Raw genomic sequence first — 27,886 nt, 5'->3', positions numbered from 1 at the left:
TCATTGCAATGTATGGAGCCCATCCAGTTATGGCTTAATCCACAAACCATGGTTGATCAAACTAAACCAACATTGTGGATTGTGACTTATGGTTTAGCATGATGTTTTAACCCAATTGTGCCTTAGGTTGTTTTTTTTTTTAAAAAATTAAAATGTGAACCGAGCCTCTGTAAAAACATGTATCCTTAAGTTTAAAGGGAGCTTAGATCTTCAGTTTTAATTCAGGCCAAATCAAAAGTTTACAAACACGAGACATTTATGAAACCTCGTGTTGCTAGATTATATTGCATTCCCGCAAGTCCTAGCATATCACTCATCCTATATATAAATATCTGATCCTAAGCAGACGTCTTAGCTCAAGTACTTTGCTTCACCTCCTTTTTTACCCTTAGAAATGGTTATTCACATATCATTAAGCTACTCATATCAAGAACTGTTCTTCATACATGCAGAGAAATAACACTTAATCAACAACAATGGAGGATGTGAATGACAACCGTTGCTATTGTACCTGACCATAACACAATGGTGACAATACGGTTCTTTCTCCCTATAAAGATCTGTTTTGAAGGCTGATGCAGGGTTAAACACACAGCCTTGACTTAATGGCACACGGATGGGGAGAACAAAGTGGGATGCGCAAACAGCAAGAAAATGAATATATTACAGCATTCCAACAATACTTTCTGCCTGGGACACTAAACAAGAGGTGCCACAAAAGGGAATGCAAAGGTGAGATTTCTTTGCAAGAACGGAGTTGAGCTAAACTGAGTTAATTCATTTGAGTATAGGGTTTCCTGCCTGAACAGGGGGTTGGACTAGAAGACCTCCAAGGTCCCTTCCAACTTTATTATTATTATTGTTATTATTATTACTTGCCCCTAGTATTGCCCTTTATAATTTTTTCAGAACACTATCTCTTAAAAGACATTTCACAAACTTGCTGTTCTCCAAAGCATATAATTTGAAAGAGCCGCTGGATAAATTAACGGGGATATGAAATATGCAGCTGTTACATACCCTGTTCACTATAAAGTGGGCAGCAAGGGGGCTGCTGATCAAAGTTGAGAAGAAACAAATAATGCGATTATAGGTTTGTGTGTTTTTTTTTACCTGGATAAAATTCAGTACAACGGAGACAGAACACTTTCTAATCACCTCTTTTTCCTGGGATGTGGTGGGGAGGAAGAAAGTTGTAGATCTTAGAACTAGATGTGGGTGAAGCTAGACTAGAATTCCATACAGCTTCCAAGAGGTTTTCTTTAATTTACAAGCTGCCGTAGATACGTTTGATCACATCAGCCTCTCCTTTATCCAGGATCCCCTTGTCCACGTAAGCATCAGCTTGTTGGTCTACGAAATCCCGCAGTTTAGAAAGGTCATAATCTGAAACACAAAGGAGTTAACACAGGCAGATTATATCAGATTCTCCTGGGAAGACGACTTCTTATTTATATATTTGGTTATTTTAAAATCGGCTTCCCTCTCTAGAAGGAACACCCAATACTGTATTTTTGGGCTCGAAAGCTACAATTCTACTTGGAATGGAATATTGTCATCTACTGTCCAAAGGATAAGCCAGCTCTGAACCATTACATGTTATTTGACATTTAATTTACAGCTGGTCCCCATTTAACAACCGCAAGCAGAATTCCCATTGTAAGACGTGCTTGTTAAGGGGGACTGTTTTTGCGACAGTCATAATGTGAATCACTGCAATAAGTTCAGGGAATCACAGAGCTGTTAACGTCAACCACACAGTTGTAAAAAAAACAAAACCTAATCCATTCTTCCAAATGGACCTTTTTGCCATATTGCATATTATGAATTGGGTCAATACATTTATTAATGGTGCTGGGCTCATTGATAGGCAAAGCCAATTGCTGCTAAATTCTGTAGAAAATTTAAGAGAGCCAATATCACTTCCCATCTACGTCCCTCTATATCAGGGGTGTCAAACTCAATTTCATTGAGGGCCGCATCAGCATTGCGGTTGCCCTCAAGGGGCCGGGTGGGTGTCGCCAGGGTGGGTGTGGCCTACTTGGTGGGCGTGGCTAGAGTGCGTATGGCCTACTGGGTGGGCGTGGCCAGCTCTACATCGTTCACATCAAGGGTGCCTATGGGTGCCTGGGCAGGAGTGGGACAGATTTGGGGGTCTCTGGCAGAAGGAGGGTCTCTGGGCCAGGGCCAAGGCAGTGGGGGCCGTTCCCTCACTGTTTCCAGGATGGCTTCGCGGGCCGGATCCGGCCCCCGGGCCTTGTGTTTGACATGTCTGCTCTATATCCTCTATGCCCGTATATATCCACCTGTATGTCTTTCCATCTATTCCATCTTTTCAAGACTACGTGATCAAGCTTTTTATTTAATGGAATTCCAATAGACCATGTTCTCAGCATTGGTCCTCTCCATTCTCTTCTCAAACCTTACCATCTTTCTTTCCTTGTGGGTTATGTGTCTTCAGCCACTCTATATTCTTTCGGATGGCTTCCAAATACGCCTCTGCTTTTCCTTCAAAGGTAAGGGGGGAAAAAACCCGATGGAGGTGAATTAAGTATTCGTAGTTAAAAAGTACACATTTCAGAGGAGAAATCAGGTCCATTGTACAGAGGATAAAGACACTTATCTCTAGGAAATTTCTCAGTCACCCACAATTGTCCCAAAGGTGTTGTTTAAAAGGCAACTCCATTTTCTTGGTTCCCCCCCCCTTTTATTAGTTTTATTGGTTTGTCAAAATATAAAATACAAAGAAAAATTCAAAAAAGTAATAGAAAAATAGAAGAAGGGGGATGGGAAAGCAGAAGGATAGTGTAAAGAGAGAGAAGAACAGAAAAAGGCACCAACGTCCGACTCTTTTTAGCACAGCTGAAGATAACAACGTTAGAATCAATTCTTGGTGGGTTTTTTTTCTCGAAGACGTTTCATTTCTCATCCAGCAAGCCTTAGGAGTCAAAGGCTACAATTATACTGTGAATGGAATATTGCCATCTGCTTTTCAAAAGGAAAGAAAAGTCTGAATAATGATACGTTACTTAACGTTTAATTTACACGTAGTCCTCATTTAACGACCACAGCCAAGCCTGGAATTTCCAATCAGAACTGAAGAAGCTTCTTGGATGAGAAGTGAAACGTCTTCGAGAAAAAAACAAAAAAACAAAGACAATCCACTTGCCTTTTGAAAAGCACCTTTGGGATAAAAGTTCTCATTTACTCATAAGCCATCGGAAAATGAGAAGAACGGTTTGAGAATAGGAGGACATTCCTTAACCCAGGAATAGTTTTTCCAATCTTTTTTCTCCTGCTAGCTAGGAATTCTGAGGATTGCAGTCTGAAGATGCCTCTTGAAGATGGTGTGAAAGGCCTCCTTAGAGTTAATAATTGCAGATCAAACCCTGCAGGCTTATAGCAATTTATTGTGTGTAAGGCAGCAGAAGTACGTAGTCTTGTTGAGCTCCCATTGCACGCCTCCACTGTATTTCATCTAGAGCCACTCAGAGGAAAATGTTTTCCTGGAAATGACCCTCAGCATTTTGATCGCTCTTATTTATATTTCAAGCAACACCTCACATTATAGCCCAATCAATACACCCCGTGCAGACTTCTGCGTTTGGTAACGATTTTATGTTTTTTAAAAAGGATACGTACAATTAGAGGAATATCTCAGCCAAGAGTGATGTATTGATCTCGTTGTGTTTGGACTGCAAAGCTAGCCTGTGGGCTCCAGAGAGAAGACAAAGGCCCAGCTGCTTCTAAATGTGGTAGATCAGCACTTGCAAAGCCTGCTCTGTGTACCAGGACAGCCAGCATGCCTGGTTGAGGAATTCTGGGAGTTGAAGTCCACAAGTCATCAAAGGGCCAAGTTTGAAGACCCCTGTCCTAGGAGTTCAGCACTGTCGTATCTTTGAACGGTCACTAAATAAATGGTTGTTAAGTCGAGGAATACTTCTACTGCAGTTAGTTGGGTCCTAATCAAAGCATCGACAACAGAAATAACAGAGGGTGCTGTCCAATCTACCCCAGAACCTCTGCCACATGTTGCAATAACCTCTGTTTATGGTAAGGTCAGTGGTAGGATTTGGACGGTTCACACCATTTTAGCAGAACTGGTAGCTAATTTTTTGTTGCCCAAGCCCAGAGTGGACTTCCGGAAGCGCCATCCACACAGAGAACCGGTCGTTCGCATATTTGAATCCCACCGCTGGATAAGGTTGACCTTATTTGGCAATCAACCAGACTATTAACTATGTTAGATAAAGGTTTGGGAGCAATACCACTGTAACAAGCCCTGGTGGCACAGTGGTTACAGTGCAGTGTTGCAGGCAAACTCTGCCCACAGCCAGGAGGTTTGATCCTGACAGCTGAAGGTTGACTTAGCCTTTTATCCTTCCAAGATCCATTAAAATGCAGACCCAGATTGTTGGGCTCAAGATGCTGACTCTATAAACCACTTAGAGAGGGCTGCAAAGCACAGTGAAGGGTTATATAAGTCGAAGCGCTGTTGCCATTGCTATCTTACACACACATTCAACTACTTACCTTGAGGTTCTTCGTTGCTTCGTCCGTTTTCTTCCTCGGCTTTTGTGGAATCTTTCCGGGTTTCGTATTCTTTTTCCATTTCAGCCGTGGCTGTTTTTGTGGTGTCCGCTTCCTCAGCGCTCTTGTCTAGAGGGATCGCAAGCAGAATAACTTTTTCCTCATCTGACCCATGGCACATTCCCACATGCACTTGGGTGTCTTAACAGCCTTTGAGGCTGTAATGGTTTGTGGCAAGACTAGATCCGTACGAACAGATTTCTAAATAGGCTTGCCGTTGTCATTGCGATTTAAATCGATTCAGACAACTGCCAAATTATAATTCAACTAAGTCCACAGGAAAAGTAAGTGGGAAAAAAAACGATGCAATAATAACGCATTTCCCAAAATTATTATTTTTTTTAAATTTTAATCCCATTTATATCCCGCCCTTCTCCGAAGACTCAGGGCGGCTTACAATTTAAGAAGCACAAACCAATGTGCTTAGCAATAGCCTTCCTTCTATGTATATGCCTGCTCATTAGGGCTTTCGCCCCCCCCCCCAGCGGCATTATTACAAAGTCAGCTTATTGCCCCCAACAATCTGGGTCCTCATTTTACCTACCTCGGAAGGATGGAAGGCTGAGTCAACCTTGAGCCTGGTGGGACTCGAACCTGCACTAATTGCAGGCAGCTGGTGTTACTTAAGGAGGCATTAGCCCACTGCTCCACCAATTACCTGATAGCTTGTTCTGGGAACTGGATTTTTCAAGTTTCTTTCTTGTCTGTAGGGCTATCATGGCATCTAGATTTTCTGGAAGGCAGAAAAAAACAAAAAACAGAAAAACTTGAGCTCCTGTGTAGAATCAAGCCCTTTTGGAGGAGTTTGTCTCTGTTCATGAGCTAGGATGGGACAATTAACTCTCCAATAACTGGCTCCTTAACATTGATGAGGGCAGACAGAGTTAAATCTTCTTTACTCTGGATTAGTTCTAGGAATTAATTAACAGGCTTAATAACATCTAACCCTGTTTCCCAACCTTGTTGAATATACTATGCAGTCAGGAATAAAAAAATCTCTATATAGATTGCCAAATAGCTCTGCTGTAGCCATCAAAGACAATTATTTGAAGGAGCAATTCTACCTTCATTGTCACATTATCCCAGGCATGCTGGTTGAAAACCTCTTCATACCGTCAAGTTACATCCACCAAGGCTAGGCTGTATTAAAAGATACAACCACCAACCAAGCCAAAACTTATTTTTTAACATACACACACTTATTACAAGCCCATTAAAAAAAATCTTTCTTGAGTCTTGACGCACATGTTTTGCAGTGTGCTCTCTAGCTTAAATCCCCTAGATGGCTTCTCAAATTGCTGAATATATTCTCTTGGGCTGAATTTTGCCTAAAAGAGTTTTTGGCTGCTTTCTTGCATAGATAAACTGAAAAAAAGGAACCCAAAAGAAAGGGGAATGCAAGAAACTGGTTGTTTTCAATCAAAATGAGGTTAGTAGGTATCCCCCAGCTGCAGCTTGGATATGTTGCATTGCTTGGTATTGGCTTTCAATTATTTTAATGTGGTGAGTCATTAAATGTCACTCGCCAGGACAGTAGCTAAGCAACTAGTTCTCCTAGTGGGGCTTTTATAAGATCAGATGTCACTGCTAGGCTGGTTGCCTTGGAAATTTAAAAAAAAAACAACTGAATAAGGATCTGAACACATGGACCTTTCACCTGTCCAGTCTAATTTTTTTTATACTGTTAATTAATACAAAGGCCACCAGAGCTATATTGCTGGTAATATCTTCCACAAGCTATCTTATCGTTGATAGTGAAGCCAGCTTTCAATCAGTCAATCAGAATAGAGTTGGAAGGGACCTTGGAGGTCTTCTAGTCCAACCCCCTGCTCGTGCAGGAGACCCTATACCATTCCAGACAAGTGGTTGTCCAATCTCTTCTTTAAAACGTTCAGAGTTGGAGCACCCACAACTTCTGGAGACAAGGTGTTCTACTGATTAATTGTCCTATCAGGAAATTCCTCCTTAGTTCTAGGTTGCTTTTCCCCACATCTATATCTATGTCTATGTCTGTCTACATCTATATCTGTCTATATCTATGTCTATATCTCTATGTCTATATCTGTCTATATATTGGTCTCTATGTCTATATCTATATCTGTTTCCAAAATTCCTCAGTATATATTCCCAATATGATGCTACAATATTTTTGGACAAGTCTGCTCTTCTTTACATAAACATATATCACCCAGCACATTTTCAGCACATACTTGTTCACTTGTCACTGACATTTAGAAACAAAACTAGAGTTTCTGTGGAATTCAGTCATCCACAGAGAGAGAAAATACACCAAATATCCCGCTACCCTACCATAAAGTGCTACACATCCAAGGATGAAATACTGTAATTCTGATGAAGATAAGATGTCTATTCTCTTGACTCATCTATCATGTATGTAATCTGGCAACTCAAGAATATTTACAGAATTCTTTATTATTAGTGCTGTGTGCCGCGTGACTTCTTACAGCAGCATAGGCAATCCCCCTAGAGGAGTGCAAACAACTGAACAATCACAAGCAATAAACGTTATATGACACCGAAAGGGTAGATATCAACATCTAAACCCTTTTTCCCAGAGCCAATGTTTTATTTCTTTACGGAAACTAATTAGAGAGGAGACAATTCTTATGCATGAGAACACGTTGTTCCAGAAGAGGGGCAAATTAAAGTATGCTAGCGACCAGACATCAAAGCATGCGTAGATGAATTATTAAAATAATAGGTCATCATTATCTAAAACACTACTGGGAACAGCAACAGACCCATTTTGATTCAGTTGACTCAAACCAACAGCTGACCCCAGAATGTTTTAGTACAACTATATTTACTTCTTATAAAAAAAATAAAATGGAAATCCTGCCACCAATAACTCATCTCTCCTTCTTGAAGTCTAAGTCACTGCCAGCAGGTCAGAAGTGACGATGCCAGAAGTTCTAATCCAGCTTCATTCTACTCTGGGTCCCTTTGAGATACGGCTATTCCTTAACTGGGCAAATGGGGTGATATTCAGCCTTAGCAGGTGATGGTAAATGGCTGCCCTTGACTTAGCTCACAACCAAAGACTGGGCCTGATGCATATTTGGTTATGAGACCACCACCATCAAATACTAGGATTCTACTGAAAAGCTGAAAAGCATCTTTGAAGTTGGATGATAGGGAAGAGTCGTGGTTGGGAGACCATGGAATGATTCCTCCAGGAATTTCACATTGATGTTGAACAGCATGAGGGACAAGGTAGAACTTGATGGACACATAAGCCAACATTTAGGTATTGCACAGTAATCCCCTTTGGCCTTAAGGTTACAGGATATGGCCCTCAAGGCTCAACCTCATTGGACAGTGGAGAAGGATGCCATGGTCAATGGTATCAAAAGCCAATAAGGACTCCAGGAAAACTAAAGGCCACATTCTTCTCTAGTCAGAATCCTCCAAAGCAACTAAAGTACTTCTAGTACCTCACCTCATCTGAAAGCCTAATTCTAACCGAGCTTCTAATGTCAGTCAAAAGACAGCCTATACCGCTTCCCTTTTTTTCTCATTACCCTTCATTTCCTACTCCACCAGACAAGGATGGTGGAAAACCGTAAATTCGGTTGAGGATCAAGAAAACACTGCCCCACACTGTCGACCTCTTGTTTACAGTTCATTAAAAGGAACATGATGTATGTACATACCTTGACACTTCTCAGTAAGGCAATACTGGCAGGGCTGGGCAACCTATGGACCAAAGTGGACCCTCAACCTGGTATCACCAAGACCTTTCCAAGTGATTAATGCGGAATTAATCCTCACACAACGGGGTGAGCTTCCCTTCCTTGCCTCAGCTCCTGCCCACCTACCAGTTTGAAAGCAGGCAAAGGCAAATAGATAAATAGGTACCACTTCAGTGGGAAGGTAACAGCATTCCATGAGCCTTTGGCGTATAGCTGGCCACATGACCATGGAAATTGTCTCCGGACAACGCTGTCTCCCTTGGCCAAGAAACGGAGATGAGTACCCTGCCCTAGAGTCGGACACGACTGGACAGGGGGATGCCTTTATCTTTAATTCAGCACTCTGGAATACTGGGCAACCAGTTCCATGGACAAAATGAGAGAGATAGGAAGTCAGAAGGGAGTGGCAAGACAGGGATGGCGAAAATAGAAGGGGCAACTTCCTTCTTTTGGCTTCGCCCCCTCCTCGCCTTTATTTCAACCTCGCCCACCAACTGGCATATGGCTCCCCACATTATCCTCAAGGGTACGTCGGAGGCAAGATTCGCTCGCCTTGGCAAAGAAGAGCAAAAGATGGGGGAAGATGAGATGCTGAGTAGTGTCTGTTCCTGTCCCTCCTCATCAAAACATGTCCAAACTCACTTGCAGGAAGGCTCGAGAATGTGACGGCTGAGTCATCTGTGACGGAGGGAGGAAGGTGTGAATGTGGAGACTAAGGCTGACAGTGCCACAGCAAATGGCTTTCCGCCCATGGATTCACAGTGGAAGAGAGTTAACTCAAGCATTCTGACTGTTTTGATGGCTTACTAATAACCAGCAATGATTACAGCCAGAAGTAATATACCCCCCCCTGTGCAAAATTGGAAAGAAGCAACTCTGCAAGAAAGAAATTGTTTTGGACCCAGATGAGGGAATTTCATAATTTCCAGTACCAATTTTCCTACCCTACAATGTGAGGATCAGAAAGAATAATGGGATATTAATGGAAACATTCTTATCCTTTTCACCAGACGTTTCCAACTGTCTCTGCATGCTGGTGTTTGCCCCACATACACACCCTGTACACGAACACACACACACACACACACACACACACACACACACCACACAAATATGGTTGCAGGAATATTTGAAACAATTCAGGCAGTTCTTTTTCCCTCCTGCAGCTAAAATAATTGAAGCATATGTCACGGGCTGAAATCTCAAGAGGAGTTTTGCCCTCGCAACATATTCTGTGAAGTAGTACAAAGTGTACAGAAGTCTTTTGTTTCTCCGTCTTTCTTGTATTCGGCTGCTGAGAAAATAAAACATGAGTACACTTGTAGGACAGTGGCTCCTTTATGATATATTTCCTTCATCTGCGGCAAAATCCATGGATGCCTCTATTTGGGTCTACATCGAGGGAGCATTAGAAAAATTACGACTAGATGAAAAGCAGCTTGCTTCCAGTGCTAGAGCTTCCAGCTTAAATTGTGGATGAAAACACAATAATTCTTTTTACTAATCGGGTGAATTTTTTCTTTCTTTCTTGCATGACAGTCTGGTAGATTGAGCAGGAGGTGGAAAAGAATATGCATTTCTCAGCCTGCCCCACCAAATCCAAAAGTGGGAGAGGTTTTCCAAAGATAAAAACAATGAGGAAGGAAGCCCTTCCTTTGATCCAATGGCTCCAATCCTCATAAACCACCACGCTGTAGTCTATGCAGCTGTGGGTGCTCCATCACTGGAGGCTTTTTAAGAAGAGATTGGACAACCGTTTGTCTGAAATGGTATATAGGGTCTCCTGATTGAGCAGGGGGTTGGACTAGAAGACCTCCAAGGTCCCATCCAGCTCTGTTATTCTGTTTCGAAGTGTTTTTTTTGTTTTTGTTTTTTAAAAAGCACTGTGTCCAATATTATCCTTGGTGGAGCAGTGGGCTAATGCCTCCTTACGTAACACCAGCTGCCTGCAATTAGTGCAGGTTCGAGTCCCACCAGGCTCAAGGTTGACTCAGCCTTCCATCCTTCCGAGGTAGGTAAAATGAGGACCCAGATTGTTGAGGGCAATTAAGCTGACTTTGTAATAATGCCGCTTGGAGGGGGGGGCGAAAGCCCTAATAAGCAGGCATATACATAGAATGAAGGCTATTGCTAAGCACATTGGTTTGTGCTTAAATTGTAAGCCGCCCTGAGTCTTCGGAGAAGGGCGGGATATAAATGGGATTAAAATTAAAAAATTAAATTAAATTACCTACACAGCAAAAATTATGCATATGAATGCTTTCAGCAGAAAAAAGCACAGTAGAAGAAATAAACCATGAAAAAGATAAAAGTGGAATTCAGAATTAGCTGATTCTGACAAATGCCATTTTATCTATCACCTCTTGTGCTCTGGGCTTGAATGCTTCACTGCTCATCCAGAGTCCTAATAACATCAATTACCAAGTGACAGGCCAGACTTCCCTCCCTCCCTCCCTCCCTCCCTCCCTCCCTCCCTCCCTCCCTCCCTCTCTCTCTCTCTCTCTCTCTCTCTCTCTCTCTCTCTCTCCCCCACTTCGCCAATCCAGCACAAAGACTGACATCATGCTAGGGGTATTGCAAATCCCTCTCATGTTTTGCAGAGGTACACTTTTAAACTTCCTGCCTTCGCAAAGCGTCATGCAAGAAACTAAAAATATTAATAATTTTTTTAAAAATGACTTGGCTAGTAAAAGATTTATTACTTTGCATCCATAATTTAAGGTGGAAGCTCCAGCATTCGAAGCAAACAGGGATATTTTAAGGCAACTGCTCCAGATCTGGCCCTGGTTTTATAACTCTCATTGGATGTAGTTCCAAATGAAGACATCCCTGGGTTTTGTTGCAAATGAAGACATCTGGGAGGGTTTTTTTTTTAACACTACAGAATCCTGAAGCTGAGTGGTAAGTCGCAGGTGGATAGTTAGTTTGTGTCTTGGTCTCCAAGACAAGTGGACAACCAGCATCACCTACCCGCCCCCCCATTAATGGCTATATTAAGCTCATCATTTCATTGTTTCTTAAGGCTCCAAGAAGACCAGCGTTTTGAAGGTCAGAAACCCAGAGCTGCTTCTCAATGGTGATGCTAAATATAGTGCAAGAGAGAAACCTTTCAGAAAATCGCTTTCTGCTCCAGTTGGCAGCTTTCAGGACAAAATATAATGTTGCCTCTGGAGTGTTTATGACTAGTAGGGTGGAAGTGGACAGCAACACTAATTGTCGTTTCCTGGGGCTGGTTCACACTCTGGTGGCCCAGCATGAGGTTGAGTTCCCCATTTGCTGGCTTTATCTAAGCAGAGATTGAATAGACATTTTTTTGGGGGGGAGGGAATGTTAAATATAGAAAACGTAAGTCACCAGAAGCTTTTTCATTTAGAGGAGGAATCGCGTTGATGGATAATTAAGACACGCTGATTTGAAAGAGATTATCTCCTGTATTAAATTTTTGACTTCATTCTTAAAATTCTTCACCCTGCGGTGGAAAAATTCAGACATTTTCTTTTTTCCTGTTCTTTCTCGTTATCCCAAATACTTATTTAGGGTATTTGGGATAGAGACGCAAAAGTCCTTTGTAATGAAGTGGTTGCTGAGGATATTTTCACCCTCTCAAAGATGTCTAGTCGGTGGAAGAGTTACAAGCTTGTTGAGATGTGAAGAAATGTAGGTCCCCTTGCTCTCTACCTCCAAAACAGCAGAGCAGCAATGCTCTCAGCCAGGTTGCATCAAAAATGGAAGCAACCTTGTAGTATTTGAAAAGCAGATTGCAAGATGGTAGAGAAGGGAAAAAAAAAGAGATTTGGGTGAAGAAAATGTAACCGGTCTGCTCTACATCTTTGAATCATAGCCACTATACATTCCTACACAAGAATCATGGGGTAGATAATCAAACCGCCACAGAGGTTGGCCATTTCCCAGATTTTTAAGCCTTCAAGGCAAGACAAAGAATCAAACTCTGTGACTATTTTTAGGGGGGGATTTCACCACAAATTAGGATGTATATGTGAGTTGATGCGTACTACAGGTAGTCCTCGATTTACAACAGATCGTTTAGCAACCACTTAAAGTTATAATGCCGCTAACACCGCTGGAAAAAGTGACCTTTGACTGTTTTTCACACTTGTGGCTGTTGCAGCATCCCCAACATGACATGATCAAAATCCAGATGCTTGGCAACCAGCTCATATTTACGACGGTCACAGTGTCCCGGAATCACATGATCCACCTTTTGTGACCTTCTGACAAGCAAAATCAGTGGGGCAAGCCAGACTCTCTTAACAACTGCATTACTAACTTAACAAGTGCAACGATTCATCTAGCTACTGTGCCAAGGAATGTCGTAAAATGGGGCAAAACGCACTTAACAAGTGTCTCCCTTAGTAACATAAATTTTGGGCTCATCTTTGGTCGTACATTGAGGACTACCTGTAGGAAGCAAAATCTAGAGGGCCATTTTTGTTAGTAAAAAGCAAGGGAGCAGGGGATAATCTAAGTTATGCTCACTTTGCTTGCCAAGAGAGGCATCCCCACCCCCCACCCCCTGCAATCTGATTTACAGCAAGCCTAGTTTCTGCTCCTTCCTTTAAAATCTGCATTTTAAAAGAAACACTATTCGCCAGCAACAGTCGAGCCTCGTTTGCATAAAGCACGGCCCCAGGTTTTCATAATTCTAATACACCAGAGGAAATGGCTCAATAAGTAAACTGAAGACAGAGCTAAAGCTTATGCAACACTTCCTGTATAGCTAAGCATAGAAATACTTCAGAACTTTGATTGGGGCACCCTAATCAAAATGACCATTGTTGTACGAAACACAATCTTAACATTTACAAATGAGGACTTAGGTTTCCGCATTCCACAAGTAATTTTAGAGCCAGAGCAAACCCATCTGTCCGAGAGAGTGCCCTGAGTCAAAGGTCACTCAATCTTTTACATTTATCATTCCAGCTTTTATCAAGTGTATATGGCATTGTCAAACATAATGTGCCAACTCACCCCTTGTTAGTGTCATAAAACAGTTTCTGTTGCAATAGATAACAACTGTACAGTTTCATAATAAGAGCCTTTTTAGAAGGGAGATCTTGCCAGTCAAGGGGATAATAATTAAAAAAAACAAGTCTTATTTTCCGGTTTCCTAATTCCAATTCATGTCCTTCCATTTGAAGGAGCTGCGGACGGCCCCTCACCTTCTTCGGTCCTTCCGCCGTGACCTGAAGACATGGATGTTCCAACAAGTGGGCCTGGACTGACTATGGTTTTAATTTTGGCTTTTATTGGGTTAAATTGTCATTTATTTATTATATCCGTTGTTTAATTCTTTTTTAAATTTTGTACTTTATGTTTTTTAATTTTTTATTGTTGTGAGCCGCCCCGAGTCCTTGGGGAGAAGGGTGGCATATAAATTTAATAAATCTCAATCTGTCTCTCTCAAGACTTCAGAGATCAAAATTTTGCATTTTGATACATCTTTAAGTTACAGTCAGTGCGTTGATATGAACAAGACCTGAGATTAAAAATATAACCTGGCGCAACTCATGAGAGAAACATGGTTTTAAAAAATGATTCGCATGCTCTTACCTAGGTACGAAACACCTTCCTCTGGTGTGATGGTTCCATATTTAACCATCATCTTGACAAAATCTATTAGAGTTTTCATGATTGTAATCAAGGCTTCCTTTTCTTTCACTTCTTTCTCTGCGTGAAGAGTAAACAGATTCATGGTCTCTTGGAAGTGATGATGGTTTAATGTAAAAAAAAATACTCTTTATCTATTGATCAGCACATTTGTTTCTCTCTCTTAGCCAGTTTGACTTTTCAGGAGAGGAGACAATTTGCACGGCAGACTGAATGTGAATCAATGGGCCTGCTGAAAAATACTGTACGACTTAATCTGCATAACTAGATTGTGCACTTTTGCTATTCTGGACCAATACAGATCATGACAGCTGAGGATTATGGCCGCTGATCTATATGGAAATGAGAATGCGATGGCTCAGCTTGTATTAAACTTCTATTCATTTCAATCCTGCCTTTCCTCTCCAGCAAGCACTCCAAATTAATGGGTGTTTATAGTGCTTTTATTTATTGCTTGTCTGCCAGAGCGTTGTCATTTAATGATTTGAGCAATAAGTTGAAATCAGGTAATGGATTCATGCATCGCGTTAAGCCATCACGTTGTTTGCTCCTTCGTGGTTTAATGGGCTGTGTGAACATGATTATCTACTGCATTTTGTAAATCTAGGTCTGTGCTTTGTGATTCTAAATTATGGCAGATGGCAAATCACAGTTGCGCAAATGGGGTGCCAGAACCCAGCTCAGCAAGTAATTTGTGTCAATCTAAGCATTTGAAACATAAAATGGCCTGGTAAGGAGTTTTTCTTATGGTTCTTAAGGTGCAAAGGCGTCCCCTCGATATAGGAATCAGAGCGCTTATCAGAGTCCACAAGGTGTTATTGTTTAAACTGATCTAACTTCACAACCGTTTATGTTTATCATGCTATTGTATTTTTTAAACGTGTAAGCTGCCCAGAGCTGCTATTGTGAAATGGGCAGCTTATAAATCCAGGAAATAATTTTTTTAAAAAAGTTAAATAAGACATGGGGCAGCTCTGATTTTTGAAATGACTGCCCTTATAGGAAACTCACCCGAATCAAGGCTTTTTAATAGTTCATAGAAATTAGGGAAGTATTGGAGGTCCTCAAAGCGATCCTCTGGGGGCAGTTCATTTCTTCTTTCTACGATGTTGGTGGGTGCCCATGTATTATCCAAGGTGCGAGCTGGATCAGTACCTTTTAACACCTTCATAAAAAAAATAAAAGTACGTATCTTTGAGCCGTGGGGGCGCAGTGGTTAGAATGCAGTACTGCAGGCTACTTCTGCTGACCGCCAGCTGCCAGCGGTTTGGCAGTTCGATCTTGACCAGCTCAAGGTTGACTCAGCTTTCCATCCTTCTGAGGTCGGTAAAATGAGGACCCTGATTGTGGGGGGCAATAGGCTGACTCTGTAAACCACTTAGAGTGCTGTAAAGCTCTGTGAAGCTGTTGCTATTGCTATTTGGACATCGCAACCAAAATATTTGATACCAAATAATGCACAGCAAGGAACGCTTGAACAGGGAATTAGTTCACTTCTGTTCACCAAAGGGCTTAAGTAAATTAATACAAAATAGATCTAGCAATAGGGCTGAAAAAGAAAGTGACTGGCCTAAGGTCACCCAGCTGGCTTTGTGCCTAAGGCGGAACTAGAACTCACAATCTCCTGATTTCCAGCCTGGTGCCTTAGCCACACCACCAAACGGGCTCTCTGTGACCATGATAACTAAATGTATAAGAACACTTTACAAGACTAATTTTTAAGTACCAAATACTAGAAGTGAACTACAGGGATTCCATTACTTTTAGCCACTGCTAATGAATATTCAAAAGCATCTTGCAGCCATCCTATGGGATAGAATTGGCCGGGGTCATCCTATACATTTCACTGTAATATGAGTTGTTCAGTCCATATTGGATCCTATCATGACAAAACTATTTTGGGATATACCGTGGTAGGTTTCTCAGTGGTGGAAAAGTTCTTTGACTGAGATTGCTGTATTTCCTAAAAGAAGGACCAACAAGTAGGCTTGTCCACTGAACTGTCCCATAATAGTGGATTGTAATTAAGAAGTATTACCGGTTTTACTTTCTGCTTCTCTTTGGTCTGACTGTTACTCTTGCTTGGGAGGTCCTCAAGGCCCCTGGATGCCTTTTCCCGATTTTTGGCTTCATTAGCAATCAGCTGCTGCAATGCTTCAGCCACTTCATCCTCTAGGGTGTAGGCCTGGCTTTCGGTGATCTGGGGAAAAAGAAGAAAGGAAGACTTTTTGATTATCTCAGTGATTCTCTCTGCACGTCACATATACGTGCTTTTGAGACAGACAGGCAAAAATAAAAATCACATTTTAACTCAGACGAATTCCATGATGGCCTCTGGTTTATTTTTATTCTGCTGTGTTATTTTGCAGAATCTAAAAGCTAGACCGGAAATTTGAAAAGGGAAAGGAAGGACGGGAGGGAAGAAAGATGTAAAGGAGAATCATTTTTAGCCGCACGGTTGTCTCTTTATAAGTGATCTTCAACTCAATGCAATTTTTTTTTAAAAAAAATGCAGAACTAAACAGAAAGCAAGTTAAGATTCAAAGATTCATTGTAACTGATTAAAGCTCCTCTTCACTTACACACTGATCTTTTTCCACTCTTGGGCAATTCAATGCTTTGGCTATGCGAGAAAGAACTTAATAGAAAGTACTTCTCACATCCTTCCTATTTTTCCCTACCTTTTATTTATTTATTTATTTGGATTTATATACCGCCCCTCTCCGAAAGGACTCGGGGCGGTGTTCAGGGCAATTAAAAAAATTAAAATTAAAAAATTAAGTTTATCTGCCAATCATAAAACCTTTCAAGAAACTGGCAAACTTGGATATCATGGCCATACATGTTGTGACTGAAGTTACTGTTGAAAGCCTGAGCCCAAATGCAAAATAATACTGCTTTATTTAAAAACGAATTTATTCGCTCCAAACTTTTCTTCAAAATAGTCTCAGAAACCCAAAGAAGAGGCAGGCAGAAAAATCAAGCGGGTTGTACAAGTAAACAGATGCCCCAAACACTTACCAGGCCCAGATTTAGAAGCTTGGAAACAATCTTGTCAAAGACGCCTCTATCATTTTCCTCATAAATTCTCATAGCAATCTTCTGGACAATATCTTCAGCTGTTAATGGGGTCCCATCAAGTTGATGAAGTCCATCTGGGTCATCTGAAAGAATAACGGGGAGATAAAAAGATGCTTAAAAATTCTACCTTTGAGGCGTATGTCTCATTCTGCTCAATTTACGCTTTTCTCTAATGTTATGGCCCACAATTTGTCTAATTGGCCTTCTGGGGACCATCCTCCATAAGGTAATCATGATGCCATGATTAAAAAAGAATTCAGCCGGGCGAGTTTTGATGGGAGCTTCCCGATACTCCCGTGTAACACCTCTTCTCCGTGAGCTGCATTGGCTTCCGGTTGCCCTCCGGGTGAGATTCAAGGTGCTGGTAATGACCTATAAAGCCCTAAATGGCTTGGGTCCGGACTATCTAAGGGAACACCTGCTGCCGGCATCATCTTCCCATCGTCCTGTGCACCCCCACAGGGAGGGCCTTCTCAGGGTACCGCCGGTTAATGAATGCCGGCGGGTTATTCCCAGGGGAAGGGCGTTCTCTGTGGGTGCGCCTGCCCTATGGAACCAACTACCCTCAGAACTTAGGACTGCCCCCGACCTTCGCTCATTTCGCCGGGACCTGAAAACTTGGCTCTTCGATCTGTTTGGTCCAGACTGTGGGGTTGTTAATTTAACTGGGTTTTAGATTTACTCTTGGGGCTTGAATTTAATTTAATTGTTTTATTTGTTTTTAATTTTTTGTATTCATGGTTTTAACTGCCCTGTAAACCGCCCTGAGTCCTACGGGAATAGGGCGGTATACAAATCCAATAAAATAAATAAATAAATAAAATAAAATAAAAATAAAAAAATCCTTTCCTTTTACATTTAAATTGAAATGAAATATAATCAAACTACGATTGCGCTTAATAATAGGCATGACTACATTTAATCATGTTTTCCTTCTGTCCCATTAAACTTTATAATTTGCAAACCACCCCTGGAGGTCTGTGGGGCCACACTTGAGGCTTGAAGAACTGCATTGTGCCTAACAGTATAACTGGCCCCGTCTCTAGTCTCAATACTTATCTCCCTAAATATTAGGCCAGTTGCAGTATGTTGAACTTCAGCATCAGATCAAATCAGATCTTTTTGATTTTTCTGCTATTCTGCTCTGCTGGACATACAACGTGAGTGTGTTGCATGGCTCTCTAGATTATCCCACAGTTTGTCTATGTATATAGCTACCCTCTTTACATATTTTGAGTGGGGCAGACTATATAAGCAAAGCTCAATTAACACTCTGCTTCATAGTTAAGTAATATAAGTCCATTCAGCGGGACATTCTGAGCATTTCAGAGCTCTCTTCCTGTCTTCCTTTTTTTTAAAAAAAAAGTCTAGTGCTAATTGTGAACCTCATGGAAAATTCACATCACGCATGTGGAAATTGGTTTACGTAATGCTGATAAATTAAAAGGCTTCTATTTTTGCATTCCACGTTTTTTTTTCTAATATGGGGATTACACTGCATTTGGATGGCATCCATGAGAACAGACTGAGATTTGTTATAGACAGAAATGTTCTTCCTGTACCAGAATGTGCTTTATAGTAGAATCAGATGTACCAGCAACACCAGAGAGCAGATCTCCCCAATCTGATGCTTACCAGAAGTCTTATAACTAGAATTCATGAAATTGACAACTCGAAGGCACCAGCTTACTTCAAATGAGTCCTCTCCAATGAAGTGAAATGCCTTGTTAGAATAGAATAGGATAAAGCTGGAAGGGACCTTGGAGGTCTTCTAGTCCAGCCCCCTGCTCAAGCAGGAGAACCTCTACCATCTCAGAGAGGTGATTGTCTAGTCTCTTCTTAAAAACCTCCAGTGATGGAGCGCCCACGATTTCTGGAGGCAAGCTGTTCCACTGGTTGATTATCCTCACTCTCACTGTTCATTTTGGGTGTTCATCATCTCAATTTGGGATTCTAAAATTTTGAACTTTCAGTATTTCTGCAAAGTTAGGCTTCTGTAAGCCTCTTCCTCCTCCTCCTCCCCTCCCCCCCCAGCACAATATCTACAACAGAGTGGGCCACTATGGCAACTTTGCAACCTGTGGACTTCAACTCCCAGAACTGGAGTTAACTCAGGAATTCTGGGAGTTGTAGTCCACAGGTCATAAAGTTGCCCTAATTGCCCCTGGTTTAAACTGAGTTTCTCAAGTGCTGTTTTTTTGGATCGTCAAAGTGGCACCATCTACAGTCTTCGGCATAAACGGTGCCACTTTGTTGATCCCAAAAAAAAACCAGCACTTGAGAAAGTCAAGTTATTTAATCTGTGACTTTCTTTGCATATCACACAAGTATTATGCTATTGGTTAGGTCTGGGCTCGAACTGTTGGTAGCCTTTGAAATATGAAATCATGGTTATGTGTGTCCTAAGGTACTGTGGTTTGTTTAACAAGCCACGGTTAAGTGCATTCTGTGCTGTTGCATAATGGCTTGAATTTCATTCTCCTCTTTTTCCTAAATTTCATTCCTTTAACCCACGTCAGCAGTGCTTGGCCCATGGCCATCTTGGCACTGCCGCTGCTTGTCCGCTAAGATTGATGAGTCTACCGTGATGTCGTGCGTTCAGAGCAGCTGTTCAACTCATCCGTGTGTGTAAGTTGAATTCAAAGCATAATCGTGGCCGGTGAATGCTAATGCAGTACCTTGGTATTTATAATCCACACCACTTTTAGTGGAGTCATACTCATCCACCAGCCTGCTTCTCTTGGTGGAATCTGTATCATCAAGAGCAAGCTGTTGGTTATACAGAGGATTCCTGACCGATTCCATTTCCTTTTCCTTTCTGTCTTTTTCCACAACAGATCTCAGCAGGTTCAAGTCATCCACAAATGAATAATTCCTGAATTCTGGCTTATTTTCTGGAAGATCTGGAATATAGATGGGTGAGAAACCATCTCATCCTCTGAGCAAGCAGCAGTCTGAATCAGGAATAAAAAAAAGTGTAAGGAATAGTGAGTGAGTCAGGAATAGGAAGAGAAAGCTCACCTGTCTTGAGTGACTTCTTCATCTTGTCTGCCTCTGCTTCAGCAATCTGTTGGGGGAGACAATAAGCGAGGACTTGAATTGGCTTCTAGTGGCCCATTGAACCATCTGCCCAAGATAAACTAACAGGAGTAAACTGGGCTATAAGGAAGCATCTTAGTAGCGATGGGGACCAGCCTTATCGATTGGCCTTCTGTTCAATAAGTAGTCCTTGACTTAAAAGCTTTCCTTTAGTGACCATTTGAAGTGACAACAGTGCTGAAAAATGACTGTTTTTCACAATTAAGACTGTGGCAGCATTCCCATGGTCGCGTGATCAAAATCTGCACACGGGGCAACTGGCACGCATTTATGACGGTTGCAGTGTCCTTTTGTGACCTTATGACAAGCAAATTTAATGGAGAAGCCAGATTCACTTAACAGCTGTGTTAGTAACAACTGCAGCGATTCACTTAACAACTGTAGCATGAAAGGTCGTAAAGTGGGGCAAAACTTATTTAACAGCTGTCTCACTAGAAATTTTGGGCTCCGTTGTGATCGTAAGTTGAGGACTACCTGTATATTCTGGTTAGTGCCTACCATGGCAAACATTTTGTAGATGTACCTGCTCTTTCCCCAAGGCAGCCCTTTCTGAAAGTGATTGTGTTGTTCTTAAAATTTCAAATGTATGCCTAGCCCCAAACATTGCATACTTGTGATTGATATTTGTTAACCAACACATTTGAGTTTCTGTTTTTCCAGCTATTCCTACAGATGCTTGGAATTGACTTTTTGTAGCTAGTTATGAATTCTAGGATAGTCCCAACATATCTGGGCGTAAAAACAACAGTCCTAATCAATAGACTGCGATGTTGATCCAGTATTGGACTTTTGTATAATGAGAGTATTGTCAAGAGAGATCGGATCAATGTTTATGCAGTTCACTTGGATCAAAGATACACAGCTACAGTTTGGAGCCACATACTGTGTCCCAAAAATTGTAAGGCATTTCTCAGTTTTCACTAATTTACAATTAAGGTGAGGGAAGAGAAACATATCAACCTCTTGGAGATTAACGAGGCCTCCCCACATGTTACCAAAACACCAAGTTTAGATTTCAGTCTGCAGGAACTAAGGCATCCATGACTTAGATCAGGGGTCCCCAACCCCTGGTTCGTGGACCAGTACCAAGCTGTGGCATGCCAGCAACCGGTCCACACAAACAAGCAAAGCCCCATCAGCAGGATGCAGGCAACACACAAAACCACGCACCCTCCGGTCCGCAGAAAAACCTCTCTCCATGGAACCGGTGCCTGGTGTCCAAAAGGTAGGGGACCTCTGATTTAGATGATCACTTGCAGCTTAGCTATGGTTGGCCTTGATTTTGGGACTTTGCTAAATGGCAGATAAGGATGGAGAATGTCCAGTGTTCTAACAATGTTCTAACTTCTGGAGCAGCCTTTGTGGCAGGGGTCTCCAACCTTGGCAGCTTTAAGACCTGTGGACTTCAACTCCCAAAATTCCTCAGTCAGCTGTGCTGCGGAGGAGTTTTGGGACTTGAAGTGCCCAGGTCTTAAGGTTGCCAAGACTGGAGACCCCTGCTTTATGGCATATTATTTAACCCCTAAACCTTTCTCAAAAAGTGGTGATAAGCCACTGCAGAAATATACTTTGCCTGTATGAGGTCCTAGTTTCACCCTTGCTATCACTAATTAAAATGAGCAGATGGCAGCTATCTTGCATTACTTGCACTAGCTTGCCTTAGTATAAAGCATCATCTCCTCTACCTCTCTACTTAAGCAGTAGGGGGGAAAATAATTATATTCCCTTTGACGTTTGCCTTATGTTCTTTAATGCTTTGTGGGTTTTACTTCTGATGTATTTTTCCCTGTGCCTTTTAAAGTTATTGGATAGTTAATTGCTGTCGGATTCCAAGATGTACAAGCTCTTATTTATCTCCTTCTTTTAGTAAGGTTTCTGGTGGCCAGTTTGTGGAAATATAGTAAAATAAAGTCAAATAAACCCTCCCTCTCCCCAAAGACCAGTCAAGAGAGCCACTTCATCTGACCTAGCAAGAAAAGTAATCAGGCATTTTGAACGTGCCCACTGATGCTTTTATTGATTTCATAAATGGAAGAGGATGAGCAGTAGCCCAGGATGGGAGGAAATGCTTTTTGAGCAAAGGAGATGAAGTTCAGCATTTGGTATCTCAAGTAGGGCAGGAGAAATATTAGTTTAAAACCTGATGTTTGCCAGTGTTTGACACTAGAAACAAATGGATCCCAGGTCTGATTCAGTCCCACGTTCTTCTTCCTCAAGGGCTAAAGTGGTCATTATAGAAAAAAATGCTGTGAGGTGGAATTCTCAAAACTTTGTAGGAATATCACTCCAACTCCCCCCACAAAAAAAACACGTACTGAAGCTTTGGCTAATCATCAAAACATTTGAGGATTTCAGAACATTTTGAAGACTGACCATTATTCTTTTGTGCGCTTTTGGTGTGTGAACATCTACGTCATCAGATGCATGAATCTGACTTTTTGCCAGTGATGAATTAGTCACTTGTCTGCTAAAAGCCCATGCTGTAACAAGGATGCAGTTGCACATAAGCTCCTGTACAAACTATTGCAGGACTGATGTGTTAGCAAATATTTAGTCGGAATGTTTATGTGGCACCGGATTTTTGGTTGGTTGGTTGTTTTATTAATACTACAAAATTAATTTCTTCAGATCACTGGGATTCTCCTAGCAGTTAAGAGGCTTAGATTCTGCTGATTTTTATATTACAGAAATATATTTGTGTAGAAACTTACTTTACCTACCTGTTCTTCCAATGGTCTCTCTACACTTAGTTCTCTGTTGTATATTGTTTTATCTGGAATAAAGACATACATATTTAGACAGCTGTGGTACAATTGGGGTCTCTCTTGCACATACCTATGTATATAATAATAAAATATATTATTAGAGTCCATCCCGACCTCTTTCCCGAATACTCCACTTATTTAAAAATGCTGAAACAATTCCCAGAGGAATCTTGCCAGGGGAAAACCAAGCAAAACATGGATTTATTTTTGTTTTTAATTAATGGAATTAACACTGGATATTCCTTCAGATGAAGGCATCACTGTTATTTGTCATCATAAATCAACTGATGCATACAATTTAAAAAAGAATCTCGTAAGAACTGGACGAAAATAGCAGTAATGTAATCAGCTTGGAGTAACCAAGAGATTAAAAGATTGTGTGACATTAAGAGAAACCTTGTACAAAGGGAGAGTGTGAAAATGTTTCCTTGCAAATCAGAGGCCCAGCACGAAAGAAAATAAATAAATCTAGAGTAAAAGAAATTTAAACTTTTTCTCCGATTTTTCTGGAATCCCCCCCTTTTTTTCTTGTCTATTTAACATGGCACACACATCAGCTTTAATCTAGGGGCTGTGTTCCAAATCTTCTATACGTAGGTTTTGGAACCAATTTGAACCAACATGGTATAATTTTTATTCTTTTAAAAATTGTCCAGCATCTCAGAACCTGAGTTCTGAGTTATTTCTTTCGCGTTGCAAGGCAAGGGGGTGATAAGAATACATTACAACTACTGAAAGATGAAGAAGTTTAAAACAAGACCAACCCATTCGTAAGGCTGGTTTGCTTACCTTCTCTTGCACCTTCAGGCTTCGGGAAGCCAAACATTTGGCCTACGATCAAGGACAACACAGCTAACAGGCGGAGAAGCATCTTTCTGCCCATGGTTTAGGAGAAAATCCTGCTGCGGGGCTCCAAGGAAAAGCAGGATCTAGTGCAGATCAAAGGAGCACCCAACAAGGATGCTTCGCCTCTTTCTTTGTGTGATGACGTAGGTCTCTGGGCGGATTCAGCCAGTAGCTCTAAGTACCAGTTCAATGAATCTGGAGCTGTCCAGGGCTGCTGGTGCTGAAATACCCAGAGTCCCAGCTGCTCCTGGATCAAGCCACAGCTACTGGGAGGATGCTGGAGAGATTCCCAGTGACAGATCAGCCTCCTCCCTTTCCCCTCCTTTCCCTATCAATAGATGAGCTAGTTCCTCTTGGCAGATCCTAGCAGGGGTGGAGGAGAGAAGAGGGGAGGAGATCAGGGATGAGAAAGGGATGGAGGGGGCTGCGGATGCTGGAGCATGCGTGCAGTGCACCCATTCTCTTTCCAGCCCAGCCTCACTTGCTGGAAAGAACTACAGGAAAGCATTAAAGCCCAGTGTGAAAACATTCTTTTGTTTTCAAGTATGTTCCGCCCACAAAAAAAATCTTGCTTCTAGAATCTAGACAGATGCACTTGCCCACCTTATTCTGAAAGAGAAGGGAGTGCACATCCTGGCTGGACACATGATACTGACCCTCTCTTGAAGTGAAGCCCAGGGCAAGCTGACATGTATGATAAATGGCACTTTTACATACATGCATGCACACAGAAATGCTTCGATCCAAAATTACATATATATGTTTATGCAGGAAAGGCAATCTATTCATGCTAAGAATTTGCCTCAGTGAATTTCACAGGGGCCCAGAGCGAGCTCAAAAGTCTCATTCTTGGTCTCCAAAACACTACAGGCAGTTCTCAATTTAAGTCCACAACTGAGCCCCAAATTTCTGTTGCTAAGGGAGACAGTTAAGTGAATTTTGCCCCATTTTATGGCCTTTCTTGCCATGGTTACTAAGTGAATCACTGTAGTTGTTAAGTTAGTAACATGTTTGCTAAGTGAATCCAGCTGCTCTCTTGACTTTGCTTGTCAAAAGGTTGCAAGAAGCAATCGCATGTAATACTACATGTAATACTACTACTACTACTACTACTACTACTACTACTAATAATAATAATAATAATAATAATAATAATAATAATAAAATAAAAAAGTTGGAAGGGACCTTGGAGGTCTTCTAGTCCAACCCCCTGCTCAGGCAGGAAACCCTATACCATTTCAGACAAAGTGCTGTCCAGTCTCTTCTTAAGAGACTGGACAGCCATTTCTGTAACTTCTGTAACTTCGAACAGTCACTAAATGAATTGTTATAAGTTGAGGACTATCTGTATTATCAGTTTCCATGTTCTTCTGACTTTTCACACATGCTGTCAACGCCAAATGTAAGGGATCCCCATTCTAGAGCAGGGGGGCCAATCTCTGGTCCGTGGACCAGCACCAGGCCACAGCATGCCAGCAACTGGGCCGCGCAAACAAGCAAAGCCCCATCCATGGGATGCATGAAGCACACAAAACCACACTCTCTCTGGTCTGTGGAAAAATCTTTCTCCACAGAACCGGTCCCTGGTGCCCAAAATGTTGGGGGGCCTGTGCTCCACTGGGCCAACTTCAAGAGAGGCACATAAAATAATTGTAGGCAAAACCCAATTGAGTGGATACCACAGGAACTACTTTATGGGTAGAAACCTGGAGTTCTTATGGTGTCTGTCAGTGAAAGACTTGATCTATCTGCTCTTTGGCTTTAGTCATTCCTTGAAAAGTACTGAAATTTGCTGGGAGGAGCCAGAATAATCGGTTGTTGGGAAATGTTGTGGAAAATAACACCAAACCAAAACTCTTCTTTCAAAGGAGGAGAGAATGGAGGGCCCAGAAGGTTAGGAGAAAATTAAATCACACACCTACACATCAAGGATATTCTGGAATACATCAGCTAACGTTTGTTTATTTTAAGGCACTGGAAGGAAAGAATAGCCAGATGGTAGCTGAAAGAGCATCAAACGCACACACCGTAATGCTGAATCACAGTAATGGAAACTCCTGCACTTAAGCTTCTATTACAGTGTTGGGCAAACAGGTTTTTCTGGGCAAAGATAGGCATAATTTAAAGCCAAGTGTAATGTTGACTTGTCTTGTGCCTTATGCTCATTACATTATGCTCAGAATAGTCCTGCATGAAAGAGGTAGACACATGTGACGTCAGCTCCACTTGGTACGCCAGACTAGGAAATGAGAAAAAGAGCCAGTTTAGTCTAGTCTAGTGGTTAAGATGCCGGTCTAGAAACTAGGAGATTGTGAGTTCTAGTCTTGGCTTAGGCATGAAAGCTGGCTTGGTAACTTAGGGGTAATCACCAGAAGATGGTGAGTTCTAGTCCCGCCTTAGGCATGAAAGCCTAGTGGATGTCTTTGAACCAATCATCAGGAGACAGTGAGTTCTAGTCCTGACTTGGAATGAAAGCCTGCTGGGTGACTTTGGGCCAGTCCCTCTCTCTCAGTCAAACCCACCTCACAGTATTGTTGCAGTGGGGAAAAGAGGAGGAACAAGTATTAGGTTTGTTCGCCACCTTATATTATTTATAATGTAATAAATGTGGGATAATAAATTTAATAAATGATACATCCACAGGAAGCCTAAAGCTGCTGTCAAAAGTAAGTGTAGGAACAGGATCTATGTCCACAGTTCTGATTTTGCTATGCTTCCTCCCAATAGTTCAGTGACTTAGGGGGGTGACAGCAATAGACTTCAACTATGGATAAATTAAGGGACACGGTGGCTCAGTGGGTTAGGACGCTGAGCTTGTCGATCAGAAGGTCGGCAGTTTGGTGGGTTGAATCCCGAGTGCCGCGTAACAGAATGAGTGCCTGTTACTCGTCCCAGCTTCTGCCAACCTAGCAGTTCGAAAGCACGTAAAAATGCAAGTAGAAAAATAGGGACCACTACGGTGGGAAGGTAACAGCGTTCCGTGCGCCTTTGGCGTCTAGTCATGCCGACCACATGACCACGGAGACGTCCTCGGACAAGCGCTGGCTTTGAAATGGAGATGAGCACCGGCCCCTAGAGTTGGAAATGACTAGCACGCATGTGCGGGGGAACCTTTACCTTTACCTTATGGATAAATTGGTGAAGGAACTGTGGCTAAAATCCAGCTGAATAAATGTGGCCTTCTAGCTAAAGATTAAAGTCCTAAATAGTCTGTAGAAACTTAGAACTCTGTATTTAGATCAAGTCTGTCCAACCTCGGCAACTTTTAAGATCTGTGGATTTCAACTCCCAGACTTCCCCAGCCAGCATGAAAAATTCTGGGAGTTAAAAGTCCACAAGTCTTACAAGTTGCCAAAGTTTGGATATCCCTGATTTAGACTATCTTGTAAAAGGAAACAGATTATCTCCCACTTCTATGAAATGATTACTTTTTTGTGTTTGCATGATTAAGGATGTTCCAAAAGCTTTGAACTCTCCAAAGTTATTTTGGAAAGCTGTCTTTTGGTGCCATCTTCAGGCTTCTTCTTTTATAGTATGTTTTTATTAAACGTTTTTTCCCCCTTAATATGAAATAACAAAAAAAGACAATGGAAAAAAGGGAAAGGAGATAGAAGGAGGGGAACAAAAAAGAAACACAAAGCAGTGACTTGCGACTTTTAAAAGTGAAGTAAGACACATAACGATGTTACAGTATCAACTTCTTTGTTATAAAGGTAAAGGTAAAGGTTCCCCCGCACATGCGTGCTAGTCGTTTCCGACTCTAGGGGCCGGTGCTCATCTCCGTTTCAAAGCCGAAGAGCCAGCGCTTGTCCGAGGACATCTCCGTGGTCATGTGGCCGGCATGACTAGACGCCAAAGGCGCACGGAACGCTGTTACCTTCCCACCGGAGTGGTCCCTATTTTTCTACTTGCATTTTTACGTGCTTTCGAACTGCTAGGTTGGCAGAAGCTGGGACGAGTAACAGGCGCTCACTCTGTTACGCGGCACTCGGGATTCGACACACCAAACTGCCGACCTTCCGATCGACAAGCTCAGCGTCCTAACCCACTGAGCCACCGCGTCCCCTCTTTGTTATACCAAATAGTAACTACTAACCATTTCTATGACAATAACTCTCATCAGGCTTCTCAGCATTTCATTGACCAGAAAAACTAATAATAAAG

The 27,886-nt window shown here is 41.8% G+C and overlaps 1 protein-coding gene across 1 annotated transcript; it reads right to left on the bottom strand.

Moving 5' to 3' along the window:
* Window positions 1-1,153: 1,153 nt before the first annotated feature.
* On the bottom strand, window positions 1,154-23,759 carry SCG3 (secretogranin III; the record flags this gene model as incomplete). Its single annotated transcript, XM_081337160.1, has 12 exons — window positions 1,154-1,386; window positions 2,428-2,508; window positions 4,534-4,659; window positions 5,249-5,323; window positions 13,875-13,991; window positions 14,943-15,096; window positions 15,970-16,131; window positions 16,953-17,095; window positions 19,691-19,915; window positions 20,034-20,079; window positions 22,832-22,884; window positions 23,666-23,759. The coding sequence occupies 12 exons, from the start codon at window positions 23,757-23,759 to the stop codon at window positions 1,268-1,270; spliced, it is 1,395 nt and encodes a 464-aa protein (XP_081193286.1). The 3' UTR covers window positions 1,154-1,267.
* Between the last annotated feature and the right edge of the window lie 4,127 nt (window positions 23,760-27,886).

The sequence above is a fragment of the Vipera berus genome, assembly GCF_964194415.1.
Source record: "Vipera berus genome assembly, chromosome: 12".
In the NCBI taxonomy this organism is placed as follows: domain Eukaryota; kingdom Metazoa; phylum Chordata; class Lepidosauria; order Squamata; family Viperidae; genus Vipera; species Vipera berus.
Note: the sequence above shows the minus strand (reverse complement) of the source record. Positions and strands in the feature narration are given on the sequence as shown.